The sequence below is a fragment of the Palaemon carinicauda genome, chromosome 8 (genome assembly GCF_036898095.1).
Source record: "Palaemon carinicauda isolate YSFRI2023 chromosome 8, ASM3689809v2, whole genome shotgun sequence".
Classification (NCBI taxonomy): Eukaryota; Metazoa; Arthropoda; class Malacostraca; order Decapoda; family Palaemonidae; genus Palaemon; species Palaemon carinicauda.
In genome coordinates this window covers 127038476-127059016 of record NC_090732.1, presented here as the reverse complement: position 1 = coordinate 127059016, position 20541 = coordinate 127038476, and the positions used below count along the sequence as shown (strand labels likewise).

The window sequence follows — 20541 nt, the reverse complement described above, 5'->3', positions numbered from 1 at the left end:
CTCAAACTTTGAACGCATTCGGACGTGGGTGCCATTTCAACGATAAAATTGGACATTAAAATATTTGTACACCAAATATGCACAAAGATGGATTTGGTATTATTTATATATAATCTTAAATAGCTTTGAATCATGGGTTTTTCACCACAACAGGTTCCAAGAAGCTGTTTATAAGTTTAGTTATTAAATTTTGGAGGATTGATGTGAGAGGCAAGAGAGCATGCTAGAAATATGAACGAATGGCGAACGATTGTGACGCAGTTCCGGTAGGCCCTGCTGCTTCCTCCGGTGCTTTAGATGACCGCGGAGGTAGCAGCAGTAGGGGATTCAGCATTATGAAGCTTCATCTGTGGTGGATAATGTGGGAGGGTGGGCTGTGGCACCCTAGCAGTACCAGCTGAACTCGGTTGAGTCCCTTGTTAGGCTGGGGGGAACGTAGAGAGGAGAGGTCCCCTTTTTTGTTTTTATTTCATTTGTTGATGTCGGCTAACCGCCAAAATTGGGGGAAGTGCCTTGGTATATGTATGTATGTATTAAATTTAGCCCTAAGGTAGACCTGACCCGACTCCCAAGCCTCTGATTTTCTGCTACAAGTCCCGTTTCATATGAAATAAATAATTACAAATGTTGTTTCTTGTAAGTGGAGGATCTTCTGTATCAGTTTCATATAGTTTTATTTTTCACATATTTTCAAGCGTAAAAAGTTAAGGAAGGATAAGGCTTATGAATGTTACTAATCAGTTGACAAAAGAAGATTTGACTGATGGAATTTGGAAAATAAGGCCAATAGCACAGGGCCAGGAGGCCATTCATCAGCAATATTATTACTAATATTACTTGCTAAGCTACGTCCCAAGCTGGAAAAGCAGGATGCTATAAGCATAAGGGGCTTCAACGGGGAAAATAGGCCAGTGAGGAAAGAAAAATAAGCTACGTCCCTAGCTGGGAAAGCAGGATGCTATAAGCATAAGGGCTTCAACAGGGAAAATAGGCCAGTGAGGAAAGTAAAATAAGCTACGTCGCTAGCTGGAAAAGCAGGATGCTATAAGCATAAGGGGCTTCAACAGGGGAAAATAGGCCAGTGAGGAAAGTAAAATAAGGAAATAAACTACAAAGAAGTTAAAGAACAATAACACATTAAAGTGAATCTTTCACATATAAACTATGAAAATTAAAAAAAAAAACAAGAGGAAGATAAATAAGATAGGATATAAGAAAGGATAATGTGCCCGAGTGTACCCTCAAGCAAGAGAACTCTACCCAAAGACAGTGGAAGAAGTCCCTGGTACAGAAGCTATGACACTGCTCAAGACTAGAGAACAATGGAATGATTTTGAAGTGCTTAAAGTAAGTGGGAACAGAGGTAAAGCAGAAAGCTAAGGACTACTTGCAGTTACGGGCAGAGGAATGCAGCGAAGTCCCTTTCATAACGTTGATAGTCCACCAGGTGAGGTGCAATGATGGGCCCTTTGAAATAAGCCAACAGGTGTCATAAAACACTAGATTTAAGGATTGGATCCTTCAGGAATTCCGAGGATAGCCAGGGGACATAGAACCAATTCCATGTCTCTTAACCCTTTTACCCCCAGGCTCTTTGGAAATTTCCAACCCTTAACCCCCAAGGGGTTATTATTTTCCCAGCATATTTGGCAGTATATTTTTTTTTAAATTGCTCTAACAGCCTTAATTTTTGTCATAGAGAGGTCAGGTTGGTCTCATTCTCTTGGAAAATGCCGGAAGTTTCTCAAAAAATTATCAAAAATATGAAAAAAAAAATTTTTATAGCATTTTTTTGCAAGGACGTACCGGTACGTCCATGGGGGTAAAGGGATGGCTTTTGTGAAACATACCAGTACGTCCTTTGGGGGTAAAAGGATTAAGCAAAAAGGATTGGATCCTTCAGAAATTCTGAGGATAGCCAGGGGACATAGAACCAATTCCATGCCTCTTAAAGAGCTGGCCAACTTTAAATCAGAGAAGTCTGGCTTTTCTATCATGCGAGGATACCGTGACATACTTGGTGCATACAGTAATCTTTTCACATGGCGCTATTTTTAAAAATATTGAGCTTTCTAATGGTATTTTTACTTTCTTTTTATCTTCGCTCGTTTTTTAATTACGCTACAAAATGTCAACAGAAGTAGAATGACGCACGACGTCATTGGTCACCTTAAAAATGTTACCATGAAGTCAACAGGGATTTTTGGGATTGCCAGACGGTTAATAAAGAAAGCTTTCTTAAGTTGTACAGTTTATACAATGCATGCCAACACAAAATGCTCTCTAAAATCTAGTGCATGAGGAAAATAAAAACAGCTTGAAAACAAAGCTCAAACTTCAGTCTTGAAATATCGTCACCCTTATAAACTAATTGCCTAAGTCATTTTCTCCACTTGTTGGGAACTCAAAAAAAACCTTCTCATTTCCTAATTCTTTATATCATTGTCTTGTTTCAATTCACAAATTCTTAGCAGAAGAATTTGTGAATTAGAATTTGTTAATTGAAGCTCAAGACAATGATATAAAGAATTAGGAAATGAGAAGGTTTTTTTATTTCCCAATAAGTGGAGAAAATTACTTAGGCAGTTAGTTTATGAGGGGGACGATATATAAAAGTCATTTAACATGTGATTTACCAGAGAAAAAATTGAAATTTCCTTACCGTCAACAATTCCCTTTCTTAAATAAAATATGTTATTAATATTACAAACGCAAGGGAGACTCACACGAAACCTTTGTCATGCCAAAAACAAGCACCATGCAATAAAGGGTATCGAAGCATAAAAACATAATATACAAGAGTTGTAATTTTCCCAACACTTTTGCAAAGTGCTTGACGGAAAACACAACTTTTAAAATGAAAAATGTTTCATTAGTGGCCACAAGTAGATTAAAGCTGGTAAATTAGCGTTAGCTTCGGACATCGGCGGCCAAATGCCGCATACTCTTGTGCAATCGATAAACCCCTCGAGTTGCCGGGATAGAATAAAGTGCTATATAACGCCAAGAGAGCGTGCTAGAAATAGGAATGAATGGCGAGCGATTGTGACGCAGTTCTGGTAGGCCCCGCTGCTGCCTCCGATGCCTTAGATGACCGCGGAGGTAGCAGCAGTAGGGGACTCAGCAGTATGAAGCTTCATCTGTGGTGGATAATGTGGGAGGGTGGGCTGTGGCACCCTAGCAGTACCAGCTGAACTCAGTTGAGTCCCTTGTCAGGCTGGGAGGAACATAGAGAGTAGAGGTCCCCTTTTTTGTTTTTGTTTCATTGTTGATGTCGGCTACCCCCCAAAATTGGGGGAAGTACCTTTGGTATATGTATGTATAAAGCCAAGATAGTTTCGAGACACTGTCTCCTTTCCAGTGATGCAAGATTATTGTGACAGACTTGATATTAAACACTATAGTCCATTTCTTTTAGCGAGGCATATTTGCACCGACTCGCAGCGGTGCCCTTTTAGCTCGGAAAAAGTTTCCTGATCGCCGATTGGTTGGACGAGATAATTCTAACCAATCAGCAATCAGGAAACTTTTCCCGAGCTAAAAGGGCAACGTTGCGAGTCGGTGCAAATCTGCCTCGCTAAAAGAAATGGACTATAGAGTTAGTTATTCTTCTTCTGGCCACCGATTCAGGATTTTTGACTTGTGCCGTTGGCTATCCAAAATCCACACAACTGTCTCACGAACACGACTAATTCCATCACGCTGCAGCTTCATTATATTTGAACAGGAACTTGAAAGAGTTTATCAATTTATCAATAAATTTACGGACAGATCTTTGCTCAGACAGCATCTATAAAGCTTACAAAGCTTCCAGAGGGTTAAAATCACTGTCATATCCCTCCTCACACCTCCTAAAAGAGGGTTAAATTACTGCCATATCTCTCCTCACACCTAATAAAGGGTTAAAACTCTTCCAGAAGGCTAAATTGCTGCCACATCTCTCCTCACACCTCCTAAAAGAGGGTTAAATTACTGCCAAATCTCTCCTCACACCTCCTAAAAAAAATCACTGCCATATCTCTCCTCACACCTCCTAAAAGAGGGTTACAACTCTTCCAGAAGGCTAAAATTGCTGCCATATCTCTCCTCACACCTCTTAAAAGAGGGTTAAATTACTGCCATATCTCTCCTCACACCTCCTAAAAGAGGGTTAAATTACTGCCAAATCTCTCCTCACACCTCCTAAAAGAGGGTTAAATTACTGCCATATCTCTCCTCACACCTCCTAAAAGAGGGTTAAATTACTGCCATATCTCTCCTCACACCTCCTAAAAGAGGGTTAAATTACTGCCATATCTCTCCTCACACCTCCTAAAAGAGGGTTAAATTACTGCCATATCTCTCCTCACACCTCCTAAAAGAGGGTTAAATTACTGCCATATCTCTCCTCACACCTCTTAAAAGAGGGTTAAATTACTGCCATATCTCTCCTCACACCTCCTAAAAGAGGGTTAAATTACTGCCATATCTCTCCTCACACCTCCTAAAAGAGGGTTAAATTACTGCCACATCCCTCCTCACACCTCCTAAAAGAGGGTTAAATTACTGCCACATCTCTCCTCACACCTCCTAAAAGAGGGTTAAATTACTGCCACATCTCTCCTCACACCTCCTAAAAGAGGGTTAAATTACTGCCATATCTCTCCTCACACCTCCTAAAAGAGGGTTACAACTCTTCCAGAAGGCTAAAATTACTGCCATATCTCTCCTCACACCTCTTAAAAGAGGGTTAAATTACTGCCAAATCTCTCCTCACACCTCTTAAAAGAGGGTTAAATTACTGCCAAATCTCTCCTCACACCTCCTAAAAGAGGGTTACAACTCTTCCAGAAGGCTAAAATTACTGCCATATCTCTCCTCACACCTCTTAAAAGAGGGTTAAATTACTGCCATATCTCTCCTCACACCTCCTAAAAGAGGGTTACAACTCTTCCAGAAGGCTAAAATTACTGCCATATCTCTCCTCACACCTCTTAAAAGAGGGTTAAATTACTGCCAAATCTCTCCTCACACCTCCTAAAAGAGGGTTACAACTCTTCCAGAAGGCTAAAATTACTGCCATATCTCTCCTCACACCTCTTAAAAGAGGGTTAAATTACTGCCAAATCTCTCCTCACACCTCCTAAAAGAGGGTTACAACTCTTCCAGAAGGCTAAAATTACTGCCATATCTCTCCTCACACCTCTTAAAAGAGGGTTAAATTACTGCCAAATCTCTCCTCACACCTCCTAAAAGAGGGTTACAACTCTTCCAGAAGGCTAAAATTACTGCCATATCTCTCCTCACACCTCTTAAAAGAGGGTTAAATTACTGCCAAATCTCTCCTCACACCTCCTAAAAGAGGGTTACAACTCTTCCAGAAGGCTAAAATTACTGCCATATCTCTCCTCACACCTCTTAAAAGAGGGTTAAATTACTGCCAAATCTCTCCTCACACCTCTTAAAAGAGGGTTACAACTCTTCCAGAAGGCTAAAATTACTGCCATATCTCTCCTCACACCTCTTAAAAGAGGGTTAAATTACTGCCAAATCTCTCCTCACACCTCCTAAAAGAGGGTTACAACTCTTCCAGAAGGCTAAAATTACTGCCATATCTCTCCTCACACCTCTTAAAAGAGGGTTAAATTACTGCCAAATCTCTCCTCACACCTCCTAAAAGAGGGTTACAACTCTTCCAGAAGGCTAAAATTACTGCCATATCTCTCCTCACACCTCTTAAAAGAGGGTTAAATTACTGCCAAATCTCTCCTCACACCTCCTAAAAGAGGGTTACAACTCTTCCAGAAGGCTAAAATTACTGCCATATCTCTCCTCACACCTCTTAAAAGAGGGTTAAATTACTGCCAAATCTCTCCTCACACCTCCTAAAAGAGGGTTACAACTCTTCCAGAAGGCTAAAATTACTGCCATATCTCTCCTCACACCTCTTAAAAGAGGGTTAAATTACTGCCAAATCTCTCCTCACACCTCCTAAAAGAGGGTTACAACTCTTCCAGAAGGCTAAAATTACTGCCATATCTCTCCTCACACCTCTTAAAAGAGGGTTAAATTACTGCCAAATCTCTCCTCACACCTCCTAAAAGAGGGTTACAACTCTTCCAGAAGGCTAAAATTACTGCCATATCTCTCCTCACACCTCTTAAAAGAGGGTTAAATTACTGCCAAATCTCTCCTCACACCTCCTAAAAGAGGGTTACAACTCTTCCAGAAGGCTAAAATTACTGCCATATCTCTCCTCACACCTCTTAAAAGAGGGTTAAATTACTGCCAAATCTCTCCTCACACCTCCTAAAAGAGGGTTACAACTCTTCCAGAAGGCTAAAATTACTGCCATATCTCTCCTCACACCTCTTAAAAGAGGGTTAAATTACTGCCATATCTCTCCTCACACCTCTTAAAAGAGGGTTAAATTACTGCCAAATCTCTCCTCACACCACCTAAAAGAGGGTTAAATTACTGCCATATCTCTCCTCACACCTCCTAAAAGAGGGTTACAACTCTTCCAGAAGGCTAAAATTACTGCCATATCTCTCCTCACACCTCTTAAAAGAGGGTTAAATTACTGCCAAATCTCTCCTCACACCTCCTAAAAGAGGGTTAAATTACTGCCATATCTCTCCTCACACCTCCTAAAAGAGGGTTACAACTCTTCCAGAAGGCTAAAATTACTGCCATATCTCTCCTCACACCTCTTAAAAGAGGGTTAAATTACTGCCAAATCTCTCCTCACACCTCTTAAAAGAGGGTTAAATTACTGCCATATCTCTCCTCACACCTCCTAAAAGAGGGTTAAATTACTGCCAAATCTCTCCTCACACCTCCTAAAAGAGGGTTACAACTCTTCCAGAAGGCTAAAATTACTGCCATATCTCTCCTCACACCTCTTAAAAGAGGGTTAAATTACTGCCAAATCTCTCCTCACACCTCTTAAAAGAGGGTTAAATTACTGCCATATCTCTCCTCACACCTCCTAAAAGAGGGTTAAATTACTGCCAAATCTCTCCTCACACCTCCTAAAAGAGGGTTACAACTCTTCCAGAAGGCTAAAATTACTGCCATATCTCTCCTCACACCTCTTAAAAGAGGGTTAAATTACTGCCAAATCTCTCCTCACACCTCTTAAAAGAGGGTTAAATTACTGCCATATCTCTCCTCACACCTCCTAAAAGAGGGTTAAATTACTGCCAAATCTCTCCTCACACCTCCTAAAAGAGGGTTACAACTCTTCCAGAAGGCTAAAATTACTGCCATATCTCTCCTCACACCTCTTAAAAGAGGGTTAAATTACTGCCAAATCTCTCCTCACACCTCCTAAAAGAGGGTTAAATTACTGCCATATCTCTCCTCACACCTCCTAAAAGAGGGTTAAATTACTGCCATATCTCTCCTCACACCTCTTAAAAGAGGGTTAAATTACTGCCAAATCTCTCCTCACACCTCTTAAAAGAGGGTTAAATTACTGCCATATCTCTCCTCACACCTCCTAAAAGAGGGTTAAATTACTGCCATATCTCTCCTCACACCTCTTAAAAGAGGGTTAAATTACTGCCAAATCTCTCCTCACACCTCTTAAAAGAGGGTTAAATTACTGCCATATCTCTCCTCACACCTCCTAAAAGAGGGTTAAATTACTGCCAAATCTCTCCTCACACCTCTTAAAAGAGGGTTAAATTACTGCCATATCTCTCCTCACACCTCCTAAAAGAGGGTTAAATTACTGCCATATCTCTCCTCACACCTCTTAAAAGAGGGTTAAATTACTGCCAAATCTCTCCTCACACCTCTTAAAAGAGGGTTAAATTACTGCCATATCTCTCCTCACACCTCCTAAAAGAGGGTTAAATTACTGCCAAATCTCTCCTCACACCTCCTAAAAGAGGGTTACAACTCTTCCAGAAGGCTAAAATTACTGCCATATCTCTCCTCACACCTCTTAAAAGAGGGTTAAATTACTGCCAAATCTCTCCTCACACCTCTTAAAAGAGGGTTAAATTACTGCCATATCTCTCCTCACACCTCCTAAAAGAGGGTTAAATTACTGCCAAATCTCTCCTCACACCTCCTAAAAGAGGGTTACAACTCTTCCAGAAGGCTAAAATTACTGCCATATCTCTCCTCACACCTCTTAAAAGAGGGTTAAATTACTGCCAAATCTCTCCTCACACCTAAAAGAGGGTTAAATTACTGCCAAATCTCTCCTCACACCTCCTAAAAGAGGGTTACAACTCTTCCAGAAGGCTAAAATTACTGCCATATCTCTCCTCACACCTCTTAAAAGAGGGTTAAATTACTGCCAAATCTCTCCTCACACCTCCTAAAAGAGGGTTAAATTACTGCCATATCTCTCCTCACACCTCCTAAAAGAGGGTTACAACTCTTCCAGAAGGCTAAAATTACTGCCATATCTCTCCTCACACCTCTTAAAAGAGGGTTAAATTACTGCCATATCTCTCCTCACACCTCTTAAAAGAGGGTTAAATTACTGCCATATCTCTCCTCACACCTCCTAAAAGAGGGTTACAACTCTTCCAGAAGGCTAAAATTACTGCCATATCTCTCCTCACACCTCTTAAAAGAGGGTTAAATTACTGCCATATCTCTCCTCACACCTCCTAAAAGAGGGTTAAATTACTGCCATATCTCTCCTCACACCTCCTAAAAGAGGGTTACAACTCTTCCAGAAGGCTAAAATTACTGCCATATCTCTCCTCACACCTCTTAAAAGAGGGTTAAATTACTGCCAAATCTCTCCTCACACCTCCTAAAAGAGGGTTAAATTACTGCCATATCTCTCCTCACACCTCCTAAAAGAGGGTTACAACTCTTCCAGAAGGCTAAAATTACTGCCATATCTCTCCTCACACCTCTTAAAAGAGGGTTAAATTACTGCCATATCTCTCCTCACACCTCCTAAAAGAGGGTTAAATTACTGCCATATCTCTCCTCACACCTCCTAAAAGAGGGTTACAACTCTTCCAGAAGGCTAAAATTACTGCCATATCTCTCCTCACACCTCTTAAAAGAGGGTTAAATTACTGCCAAATCTCTCCTCACACCTCCTAAAAGAGGGTTACAACTCTTCCAGAAGGCTAAAATTACTGCCATATCTCTCCTCACACCTCTTAAAAGAGGGTTAAATTACTGCCAAATCTCTCCTCACACCTCCTAAAAGAGGGTTACAACTCTTCCAGAAGGCTAAAATTACTGCCATATCTCTCCTCACACCTCTTAAAAGAGGGTTAAATTACTGCCATATCTCTCCTCACACCTCCTAAAAGAGGGTTAAATTACTGCCAAATCTCTCCTCACACCTCCTAAAAGAGGGTTACAACTCTTCCAGAAGGCTAAAATTACTGCCATATCTCTCCTCACACCTCTTAAAAGAGGGTTAAATTACTGCCAAATCTCTCCTCACACCTCCTAAAAGAGGGTTAAATTACTGCCATATCTCTCCTCACACCTCCTAAAAGAGGGTTACAACTCTTCCAGAAGGCTAAAATTACTGCCATATCTCTCCTCACACCTCTTAAAAGAGGGTTAAATTACTGCCAAATCTCTCCTCACACCTCCTAAAAGAGGGTTACAACTCTTCCAGAAGGCTAAAATTACTGCCATATCTCTCCTCACACCTCTTAAAAGAGGGTTAAATTACTGCCAAATCTCTCCTCACACCTCCTAAAAGAGGGTTACAACTCTTCCAGAAGGCTAAAATTACTGCCATATCTCTCCTCACACCTCTTAAAAGAGGGTTAAATTACTGCCAAATCTCTCCTCACACCTCCTAAAAGAGGGTTACAACTCTTCCAGAAGGCTAAAATTACTGCCATATCTCTCCTCACACCTCTTAAAAGAGGGTTAAATTACTGCCATATCTCTCCTCACACCTCTTAAAAGAGGGTTAAATTACTGCCAAATCTCTCCTCACACCACCTAAAAGAGGGTTAAATTACTGCCATATCTCTCCTCACACCTCCTAAAAGAGGGTTACAACTCTTCCAGAAGGCTAAAATTACTGCCATATCTCTCCTCACACCTCTTAAAAGAGGGTTAAATTACTGCCAAATCTCTCCTCACACCTCCTAAAAGAGGGTTAAATTACTGCCATATCTCTCCTCACACCTCCTAAAAGAGGGTTACAACTCTTCCAGAAGGCTAAAATTACTGCCATATCTCTCCTCACACCTCTTAAAAGAGGGTTAAATTACTGCCATATCTCTCCTCACACCTCTTAAAAGAGGGTTAAATTACTGCCATATCTCTCCTCACACCTCCTAAAAAAAAACTCACTGCCATATCTCTCCTCACACCTCCTAAAAAAAAACTCACTGCCATATCTCTCCTCACACCTAAAAAGGGGTTACGACTCTTCCAGAAAAATTACTGCCAAATCTTCAAAATATTATCCGCAGCAAACTCTGCAAATCATTGTCATATCTCTTCCTGATTCAGCGAAACTTTAACAAACTTGTCCTTTTGTATAATGTTATATTAACTGTTTTTAGATTTGCACAAGAAAAGCATACAGGCAATATTCCTGCATCATATTTGAAGAAGTTTTCTAATGATTTTACAATAACAAAATAACGCAAAATAAAACTTTTAATTATATTTACAACAAAATTACATTAAACTTTGTACTTCTCTAATTACATTTAATAAAACACGCTAAATCTTGCTCCGAGCTTAAATATGACTCAGTCTTCTAATATCTTAAGGCAAAGCTTTATATTATCAATCTATATTCTTTGATGTCCCGTAATAAAAGTAAAAAAAAAACGATCAGCCAATTTTCTCAGCTTCCAACTATAAGACTTTGCTTGGAAAATACTAAAATTTCTACGAACTAAAACCTAACCTTCTTCAACACTCAAGTTCTACATGAAAAAAAAAAAAAAAAAAAACTACTGAAAAATGTCAATGACACTCAAAGAAACCTTTTAAAACTGTGAGGAAGTCTCGGTAAAAGCTAGGACGAGACGCAAGACGGGGACTCACCTTAACGTCGGACTCGGCTGAGCGCCCGGGGGTAGCATCGGAGACTGCTGACGATGCTCAGTTCCTGGACTCCTGTATCGGTACTCCGGCTCCCCTAGGCCATTTTCTACGGGCATCTGAGAGGGAGGGGGACGTCTATCGTGGGGGGAGGTCCCTCTCCTGTCGTGGGGAGAAGGTCCTCTCCTATCGTGGGGGGACGTGCCTCTGTGTCCCCCGCCGCTGCCGGGAGGAGGGACCGGTCCTCCTCCGTGGCCGCCTGGAATAAAACGGCAAATATTCAACCAATAATATATAATCAGCTTAATATCCTTCGGTAATAATAAAAAATCACAAGATCAAGAATTGGATTATAATTAACTATTTTAAATTTTCATTGTAAAGGAGACATATTTAGAAACTCTAAGATAATCAACATTGGGAATGAGGAGACATATTTAGAAACTCTTTAAGATAATTAACATTGGGAATGAGGAGACAAATTTTTAAACCGAGATAATTTACATTGGGGATAAGGAGACATATTTTGAAATTCTTTAAGACAATTAACATTGGGAATGACGAGACATATTTTTTAATTCTTTGAGATAATTTACATTGGGAATGAGGAGACATATTTAGAAACTCTTTAAGATAATTAACATTGGGAATGAGGAGACATTTTTAAAATTCTTTTAGATAATTTACATTGTGAACGAGGAGACATATTTAGAAACTCTTTGAGATAATTTACATTGGGGATAAGGAGACATATTTGGAGATCCTTTGACATAATTTACATTGGGGATAAGGAGACATATTTTGAGATCCTTTGAGATAATTTACATTGGGAATGAGGAGACATATTTAGAAACTCTTCAAGATAATTAACATTGGGAATGAGACATATTTTGAAACTCTTTTAAGATAATCAACAGTGGGGATAAGGAGATATATTTTGAAACTCGAGATAATTTACATTGGGGATAAGGAGACATATTTTAAAACTCTTTGGATAATTAACATTGGGAATGAGGAGACATATTTTGAAACTTTGACATAATTTACATTGGGGATAAGGAGACATATTTAGAAACTCTAAGACAATTAACATTGGGGATAAGGAGACATATTTAGAAACTTTAAGATAATTAACATTAGGGATAAGGAGACATTTTAAAATTCTTTGACATAATTTACATTGGGGATAAGGAGACATATCTTTAAATTCTTTGAGAAGTATACAACAATATTCAAACCTGTGGTCTGTGACTTTAACATACTGTATTTGACAAAATTATTCAGGCAACTAATAATGTTCTTGAAATAACTGGTTAAACATTTTAACAATTTATAACAGCCGACTCGACCTATTTAACCCTCAGGGCTGGTAGAAAGTTCTTGTTTAAATTCATAATCCACTTGTATATATTCATACTATGTAAACAATAGAGGCCCTTTGCATTAACCCTTTACGTGACATTGGGCAATTTTAGAGGAGGAGATGATGATATATAAATTAACTCTGTGTGTAATACTTCAAATTCATTCCTAATGAAGTACACCAAGAGACAATGTCATCTTATTTACAAGACCTCTTTTTATTACTTGAGGAGCAAACTGAATTCACGTAGCGTTGCAACGTTTGTGATGTTTATATCCAAGTTTTCTATTGCTACTGTTATCATTGCTAGCTAAGCTATAACCCTAGTTGGAGAACCAGGATGATATAAGCGCAAGGACTCCAACAGGGAAATATAGCCCAGAGTGAAAAGGTAAAAGGGAAATAAATAAACTACAAGAGAAGTAATGAACAATTAAATTAAAAACTAAAAAACTAGAACAGTTACAATGTTAAAAAAGATCTTCCACATATAAACTACAAAAACTTTAAAAAACGAGAGGAAGATAAATAAGATAGAATACTGAATGACTATAAAAGAACTTGGTAACTCTTACTCTTGTTCCAATAATGAAGAAAAAAAAGTTTAAGTAACATTTTTGCTATTTAAAACCAAATAATTCACAAACATTTAACCCTTTTACCCCCAGGCTATTTGGAAATTTCCAACCCTTAACCCCCACAAGGTTATTTTTTTGGAAGCACATTTTGCAGTATATTTTTTTTTAAATTGCTGTAACAGCTTTAATTTTTGTCATAGAGAGGTCAGGTTGGTCTCATTCTCTTGGAAAATGCCTGAATTTTCTCAAAAAATTATCAAAAATATGAAAAAAAGATTTTTTATAGCATTTTTTTGCAAGGACGTACCGGTACGTCCATGGGGGTAAAGGGATGGCTTTTGTGAAACGTACCAGTACGTCCTTTGGGGGTAAAAGGGTTAAGCAAACATGCTGCTGTACATGACACTGAAATAGAGAAAGTTCTAAAACTCGTACAATTAAGTAAAAAAATTTAACTCAACATCAAACAAAAAGACATTCAACATTCCTCATCAACCATTCCAACATCTACATCTTTAACCAAGAGATTTTTCAAAAAATTATTAAATACATAAATTCCAGAACATTTAAAAAAAAAGTTGCTGAAATCATATAAACGCTGACCTGAAAACTGAATTGTGAATATAAATGGGACCTCCCGTCTTACGAGATTCAATATGACTTTTTAATAAATTGTTATTTTTACACTTTCACATCAACTTATCTATCCCTAAATTACCCGATAACTGTATAAAGAAAAGCCTTACATGGTACACTACACTAAAGGCTTGGATCTTCCACAAGTGTTAAGGGCGCTGTCATTTTATAATCTTTCTCTTTTATTCCAGAGGAATAAGCGGCTACAGCCACGACCAGAGTGAATTTCCACCACACGATGAAATTTCAACTGCAATCTGAGCGGTAGCTGTAGCCTCGTGGAATGAACAAACAAAATAGGACGGCCTAGACCTTACAGCCAAGTGTCCACCAAAAAATTGACCCTATACAGTATATATTAACTCTTAATTCAAGAAACTACAATGAAACAATTCATCAACTCCACTTCCTGACTTTGTTTGGTAAATTTTCCGGCCAAAAATATAAGTTAAATCGGGCATAATAAAGGGGATGCTTTGTTAGTGCTCGTTATTGCTAAACATAAGTGGGTGCCCTGCTAAATATAAAAGGGTACTCTGCTAAACATAAGTGGGTACCCTAAATATAAAAGGGTACCCTGCTAAATATATGGAGGTACCCAGTTAAATATGAAAGGGTACCCTGCTAAATATAAAAGGGTACCCTGCTAAATATAAAAGGGTACCCTGCTAAACATAAGTGGGTACCCTGCTAAATATGAAAGGGTACCCTGCTAGATATAGAGGTACCCTGTTAAATATAAAAGTGTATTTTGCTAAACATAAGTGGGTACCTTGCTAAATATGAAAGGGTACCTTGCTAAATATGAAAGGGTACCCTGCTAGATATAGAGGTACCCTGTTAAATATAAAAGGGTATTTTGCTAAACATAAGTGGGTACCTTGCTAAATATGAAAGGGTACCCTGCTAGATATAGAGGTACCCTGTTAAATATAAAAAGGTACTCTGCTAAACATAAGTGGGTACCTTGCTAAATATAAAAGGGTACCCTGCTAAACATAAGTGGGTACCTTGCTAAATATAAAAGGGTACCCTGCTAAATATATGGAGGTACCCTGCTAAATATAAAAGGGTATTCTGCTAAACATAAGTGGGTAAACTGCTAAAAAATATGAGGGGATAACCTGTTGAATATATGGGGTCCCCTACTAAATGGGTAGTTATAATATTCCCAACAGCAATGAGGGAAATGGTGACTTTTTTCTTTCTTTCTTTCTTTTTTTCCCTATTATTCTTACCGTGTGGGTGGTCTGACGCCGCGGGATGCCTCCTCCGTCCCGCCACCGTCGAAATTGCTTCGTTCAGCATTTGTGTGCATCCGACTGAAACTTTTTGTTGCCAATTATTACATTATATCATGTTTTTTTTTTATTTACCTTTATTTTATTTTTTTAAATCATTCATCATTGCTTTAGTAAGATAGTCTACCCTAGTATAGGTGCATTTTCCTTTGTATATCATAATATATTAGTGCTGTATCTGTGTGCCTCTAACCAAAAGTTTTACTGTGTATTAACCCATTGCATTAAAAACCGCCATTTTTGGGTTTTAAACCGTTGCCAAGGATAAAACGATCTTGTAAATCTAATACTTCGTGCTATGAAATGTAGAATAGTTATACATAGAAGAGGTCAAGTCTGTAAGTTCTATATATGAATTATTTTCACTAATGGTGATAGTTTAATTAGGTTTAGCAGTAAGAGGACCACTGATAAGTCCATTAATATATCTGCACTCCACATAAGTACTAAAGGAAGGATTAAATAGTCTCAACATCGTTATAATTCTGCCAAGTGCAGATGTAGAGTGAGAAGTTAACTATAGACAGGAAGATACACACTGCTGACATAACTAGCGTGAAACGGAAACCTCGGCCTGATAAAACTATGCATTTGTCCAGCTCGCGGATGAGACACAACACAGGGAAAATATACTTTGTTGTCCGTGTCGTTCGTAAAGTTAATTTATCTATAATTGTAAAAATCTTAGTTCCCAACAACGAACACTTCCAATGTTATATTCAAGTGACCAGGCTCAATAGCTTCTACGTCCAACTGGCAAAGACAAGACTTGAGGAAACCAAAGACTAAATTCCATGAAAAGCAATTGTGTATAATGAAATAATGCTGAAAACGTTTGAGACACGGTGAGTGCATGCAATGTTCTCTTCAATACGTAGCACTCTACGTCCAGCTGGCAAAGACACGACTTAAGGAAACCAAAGACTAAATTCCATGAAAAGCAATTGTGTATAATGAAATAATGCTGGAAAAGTTTGAGATCTGGTGCGCGCATGCAATGTTCTCTTCAATACGTAGCACAGAACACGTCTCACGGAAAAAGAACGAGACGAACTTGAGTCTCAGACCTCGGCAATAAAGAAAGGCAATGTGTATAGTAATAAGATGGATATCTAGAGCGAGGAAGAACACCTCTCACGGAAAAAGAACGAAACGAACTTAAGAGTCTGAAACCTCGGCAATAGAGGAAGGCAACATACGTATAGTAATAAGATAAGATATCTAGAGCAAAGACTTCCATATCTGATTGAATACTGATACTAGAGACTCAAGAGGAGCCATGACAAACAATCCCAAGCCATGTCTTGCGCAGATACCCTCGACAGGAAGATGGAGAATGCCATTTTTAAACGTTGTCAGTGCGGAAAAATGATTATACTATAAATTTCCTCTACCCTTCAAAGAAATACCTTAACCTCAAGTACATCTGCCGATATTAGTGGCATTTAAAATCTCTCGTCACACCACGCACATCCTAAGTTATCATTCCTATCCTTCCTCAAACTGTGGACAGGAGAGCCAGTGACCCTAAAGCAACTTTATATTCTCCAACGATGTTATTCTGATAATGAACTAATGTTATTTCCCTGGCAAAGGCTTACGGGAGGGGGAAATAGTACGGTTGCATGACAACGTCACTGTAAAAACACGAAGATGTGAAATAACGTCCTAGAGTTCCTATCTCAAGGTATTCATCACATTGTCATAATCCTTATTATTCAATAAACGTTAAATGTTATGTCAGCATGTCCTATTTAATATTCGTCATTACTATGATGTTTATCAAGATTCCGAGGTCAGACTCTTGGTTCTCGTGACCCTTACCAGGAGGGTTTGGTCAATGATAAGTTTAAAGAAATTAAGAAGTATCCCCTCCACCTCCCAGAAAAGAAAACGAATCCTTCATTACTTTTAACACACAAAAAGCAAATAGACTTCCTAACACATGAATAAAGAAGGTAAATAAGTCAGATTGATATTATAGTGAATATATCTGGGACGAAACAACAGGCACGAAAACCCCTTTTCCAGGCTGGTTCAAGACATCGGTAATCAATAATAATGTTTGTTCATATTTCAGCACCTGAGTATATAACTTTTGTATAATTCTTTTTATATTTAAATCCCCTACTATCAATACTTCTATGATTTATTATGAGAATGAAGGAAACTAACTTTCCTTTGCTTTAAATTTCAACTGACGGTAGTAAATCTTATAGAAATTCACTCTGACCCATCAAATGAAACTGTCCTTTTTTGAAGATGATTTTCAGATCAGTGAATAAAAATAAGCAATATAACAACTTTGGCAGGGAAAATAACAAAAAAAACATACAATAAAAACTAAAAACTAAAACACAGTACTATACAATAAAGTAAAGCACGACAAAGTTGAATTAAACATATCGCTACCTCATTGCAAGAGGGTCGTAACTCCAAATTTGCTAGTTTTGAGTTATATGGTGTACAAGATTGCCGAATTGATTCTGCATCTTTTGGTAAAAGAGTCGTAAATCTAGGTGAATTAGCGGCCGAGAGATGGCACTAAGAAGATTTGTGAAACATGATCAAATTCATAGGACTTAGCAACTTTCAAATGCGTCTCCTGAAAAATCAGGAATTTGGAGTTACGACCCTCTTGCAATGAGGTAGCGATATGGACAATGACTTTAAATTTACCTGATAGGCGACTCGTACCATCGTAAACAAGAAAACAGCTGATCGACGCAGCTAAACTGAACCAAGACGCCAATGAAATCTATTTACCTGACGGGTGATGTCCCTGAGAATGTGGCCGAGGCGGAGGGGGTGCCGGCACGGACCCGCTGCTGGGGGGCCTCGGGTTGCCGCCGTGACTAGGTACGGAGGACGACGGCGGCGGCGCCGAGTTCGTCGATGACGAGGAAGAGGTTGCAGGCGCTGGGGTGTTGGCGTTCGAACTACCGCCCGAAGACGAGTTGTTTCCCAGAGTGGGCGAATTGAGCGGCACGGAGAGCCTTGCATTGACCGCCAAGAGGTGGTCCCTGCGAGCTATGAGCGAACTGACGGTCTCCTCCAGACGGACGTTTTCCTCCCGTAGTTGGTGCAAGCAGGACAATAGTGATGCAACTGTAATTGGGAATAGTTTTAGTAATTTACAGAATTGCATTGTAAACAAAATTCTAATTTTGTAAATTTTCTACTTTATTATTCAGAAAATACGTGCATGTATTCTGAAAAGATACATCAGAAAGCAACTAATAACAATTGCATTTCCACTTTGAAAATGCACAGGAGCATGGGATAAACTAACCGCGACCCTACGCAAGACAACCGAAACACTTGAAAATGATTGCCGCTTTTACTTACTGTCAAAATGTTGAGCTTGTTCCATCAAAAATTGACTTCCTTGCTCCCACTGACGTTCCAGAAGCTGTTCCAAACTCTGAGGAAAAGGCGGGGGTTGGCTGGATGCTGTTCCGTTACTGCCGTTAGCATTCTGAAAGAACAATATCCATTAGATTGGTAACTTCTAAGGAGCGTTTCTACAACTCAACAACAAATACTACTCACTGGACTTTGACCGGAACAGTTGGTTCTTAACCCTTTTACCCCCAGGCTATTTGGAAATTTCCAACCCTTAACCCCCAGGGGGTTATTTTCTTCCCAGCACATTTTGCAGTACATTTTTTTTAAATTGCTCTAAAAGCCTTAATTTTTGTCATAGAGAGGTCAGGTTGGTCTCATTCACTTGGAAAATGCCTGAATTTTCTCAAAAAATTATCAAATAAATGAAAAAAAAAATTTTATAGCATTTTTTTGCAATGACGTACCGGTACGTCCATGGGGGTAAAGGGATGGCTTTTGTGAAACGTACCAGTACGTCCTTTGGAGGTAAAAGGGTTAAACTAGAGGTGACAATTGGCAAAAGACAAGTAAATAGAGTTGGTTAGTCAAGCGGGAAGCAAATAATGAAATGCAGTAAGAAGAATGGCGGGTGTAGTGAAGATTACAAAGGTGATAAGAGTATCATGACTGAGACAGTGTGGGCACGTGTTGAGGGCACGTGTTGGGGGCACGTGTTGAGGGCACGTGTTGGGGGCACGTGTTGGGGGCACGTGTTGAGGATGGATGGTGGGGGAGTGAGGAGGGCTTGAGATGAACATGCTACGGGGATAAGATCAAGATGGGGGCAGAGAATTTATTGGCGAGATAAAGTGAAGGATGATGTGGAGAGAAGAGGTTTGGTGGAAGAGGATGACTTTGACAGAAGGCATTGGAAAGGACGTCACAGGCGATCCGACCCCTTAATGTAGGGATAACTGTGGAAAAGTAATAGTAGTTAAGTGGGAAGAAACCAAAGAGATGATAGGTACAAGGCAGAGAACAATAAAGAAGATGGGGTTCCTAAGAAGAGACGAAGCACATTGATATTTCAGCTATACAGTGAACCCTCGCTACTTCGCGGTTCGACCATCGCGGATTCACCACTTCGCGGATTTTTTCCATAACCCATATATATACAGTAATATATATATATATATATGTATGCATGTATTTATGTATATATGTAGGTATGTATATGTGTATACATATAAATATATATATATATATGCACACACACACACACACACATATATATATATATTATATATATATATATATATATATATATATATATATATATATATATATATATATATCTATATATCTAAAGTAGGAAGATGTGATGTAGTTCTAAGGGAAAAGTATGGGAAATATGTCTGGGTAATAAGCAAAGCTCTACCTCCAGTTTGTTTCTACATTATGATCAGAGATAAATGTAAACAAAACATTGGTTGCCATTTTTTATCGTGCTTTTTAGCATGTTTAGGAAATGCATGATATAAAATCACCTTTAATATTTGTGCCTGTTTTAGTTTAGGGTACTGTAGTACATGCATTAAGTGTTCTGTACATTAAAGGGTAGTTTGTTAACAGTACTACGTACAAGGGAAGGTTTTAAAAGTCTGAATATACATGTTGAATAAATAGGTAAATATGGTGTCACTACTTCGCGGATTTTCACCTATCGCGGCCGCGACTGGAACCTATCTACCGCGATAAACGAGGGTTCACTGTATAAAGAGCCTTAAGGAACCTGTATTTACCCAGTGACTGTCCATGGAAATAACAATACGTAACGTCCATTTAGTTAACCAGTAACATCCCACGATAACACGTGATAACCCTTTTACCGCCAGGCTATTTGGAAATTTCCAACCCTTAACCCCCAGGGGGTTATTTTTTTCCCAGCACATTTTGCAATATATTTTTTTTTAAATTGCTCTAAAAACCTTAATTTTTGTCATAGAGAGGTCAGGTTGGTCTCATTCTCTTGGAAAATGCCTGAATTTCCTCAAGAAATTATAAAAAATATGAAAAAAAAAAATTTATAGCATTTTTTTTGCAAGGACGTACCGGTACGTCCATGGGGGTAAAGGGATGGGTTTTGTGAAACGTACCAGTATGTCCTTTGGGGGTAAAAGGGTTCAAACCATTTAAAACAACCTCTCCCGATACCATTCGATGATGCACTTCTCATCAACTTGGACAACCAAACTCCTAACCGAGGTTCTCCTCACCTCTTTCTTCCCAGGTAAAGACGGGCCGACGAGCAGCGTGGAGATCTTATCTTCCTCCTTGTAGATGG

General features: G+C 38.9%; 1 protein-coding gene across 6 annotated transcripts in view; it reads right to left on the bottom strand.

Annotated features, from left to right (window-relative positions):
• LOC137645906 (protein AF-10-like) overlaps positions 1–20541 on the bottom strand; it is an 80492-nt gene that overhangs the window by 4163 nt on the left and 55788 nt on the right. For 5 of the 6 annotated variants that reach the window (XR_011045359.1, XR_011045360.1, XM_068378944.1 and 2 more), the window contains 5 exons: positions 20474–20541; positions 18219–18348; positions 17637–17978; positions 14808–14897; positions 10996–11251 (listed from right to left, as the gene is read on the bottom strand). The exon at positions 20474–20541 is cut by the window's right edge and continues 128 nt beyond it. Coding sequence is in view for 4 of the 6 variants with exons in the window: in XM_068378944.1 (XP_068235045.1) it covers positions 10996–11251; positions 14808–14897; positions 17637–17978; positions 18219–18348; positions 20474–20541 (886 nt within the window). In the remaining 2 variants the exon portion in view is untranslated. The remainder of the gene's footprint in view (positions 1–10995; positions 11252–14807; positions 14898–17636; positions 17979–18218; positions 18349–20473) is intronic. The other variant, XM_068378945.1, reaches the window with a different exon arrangement.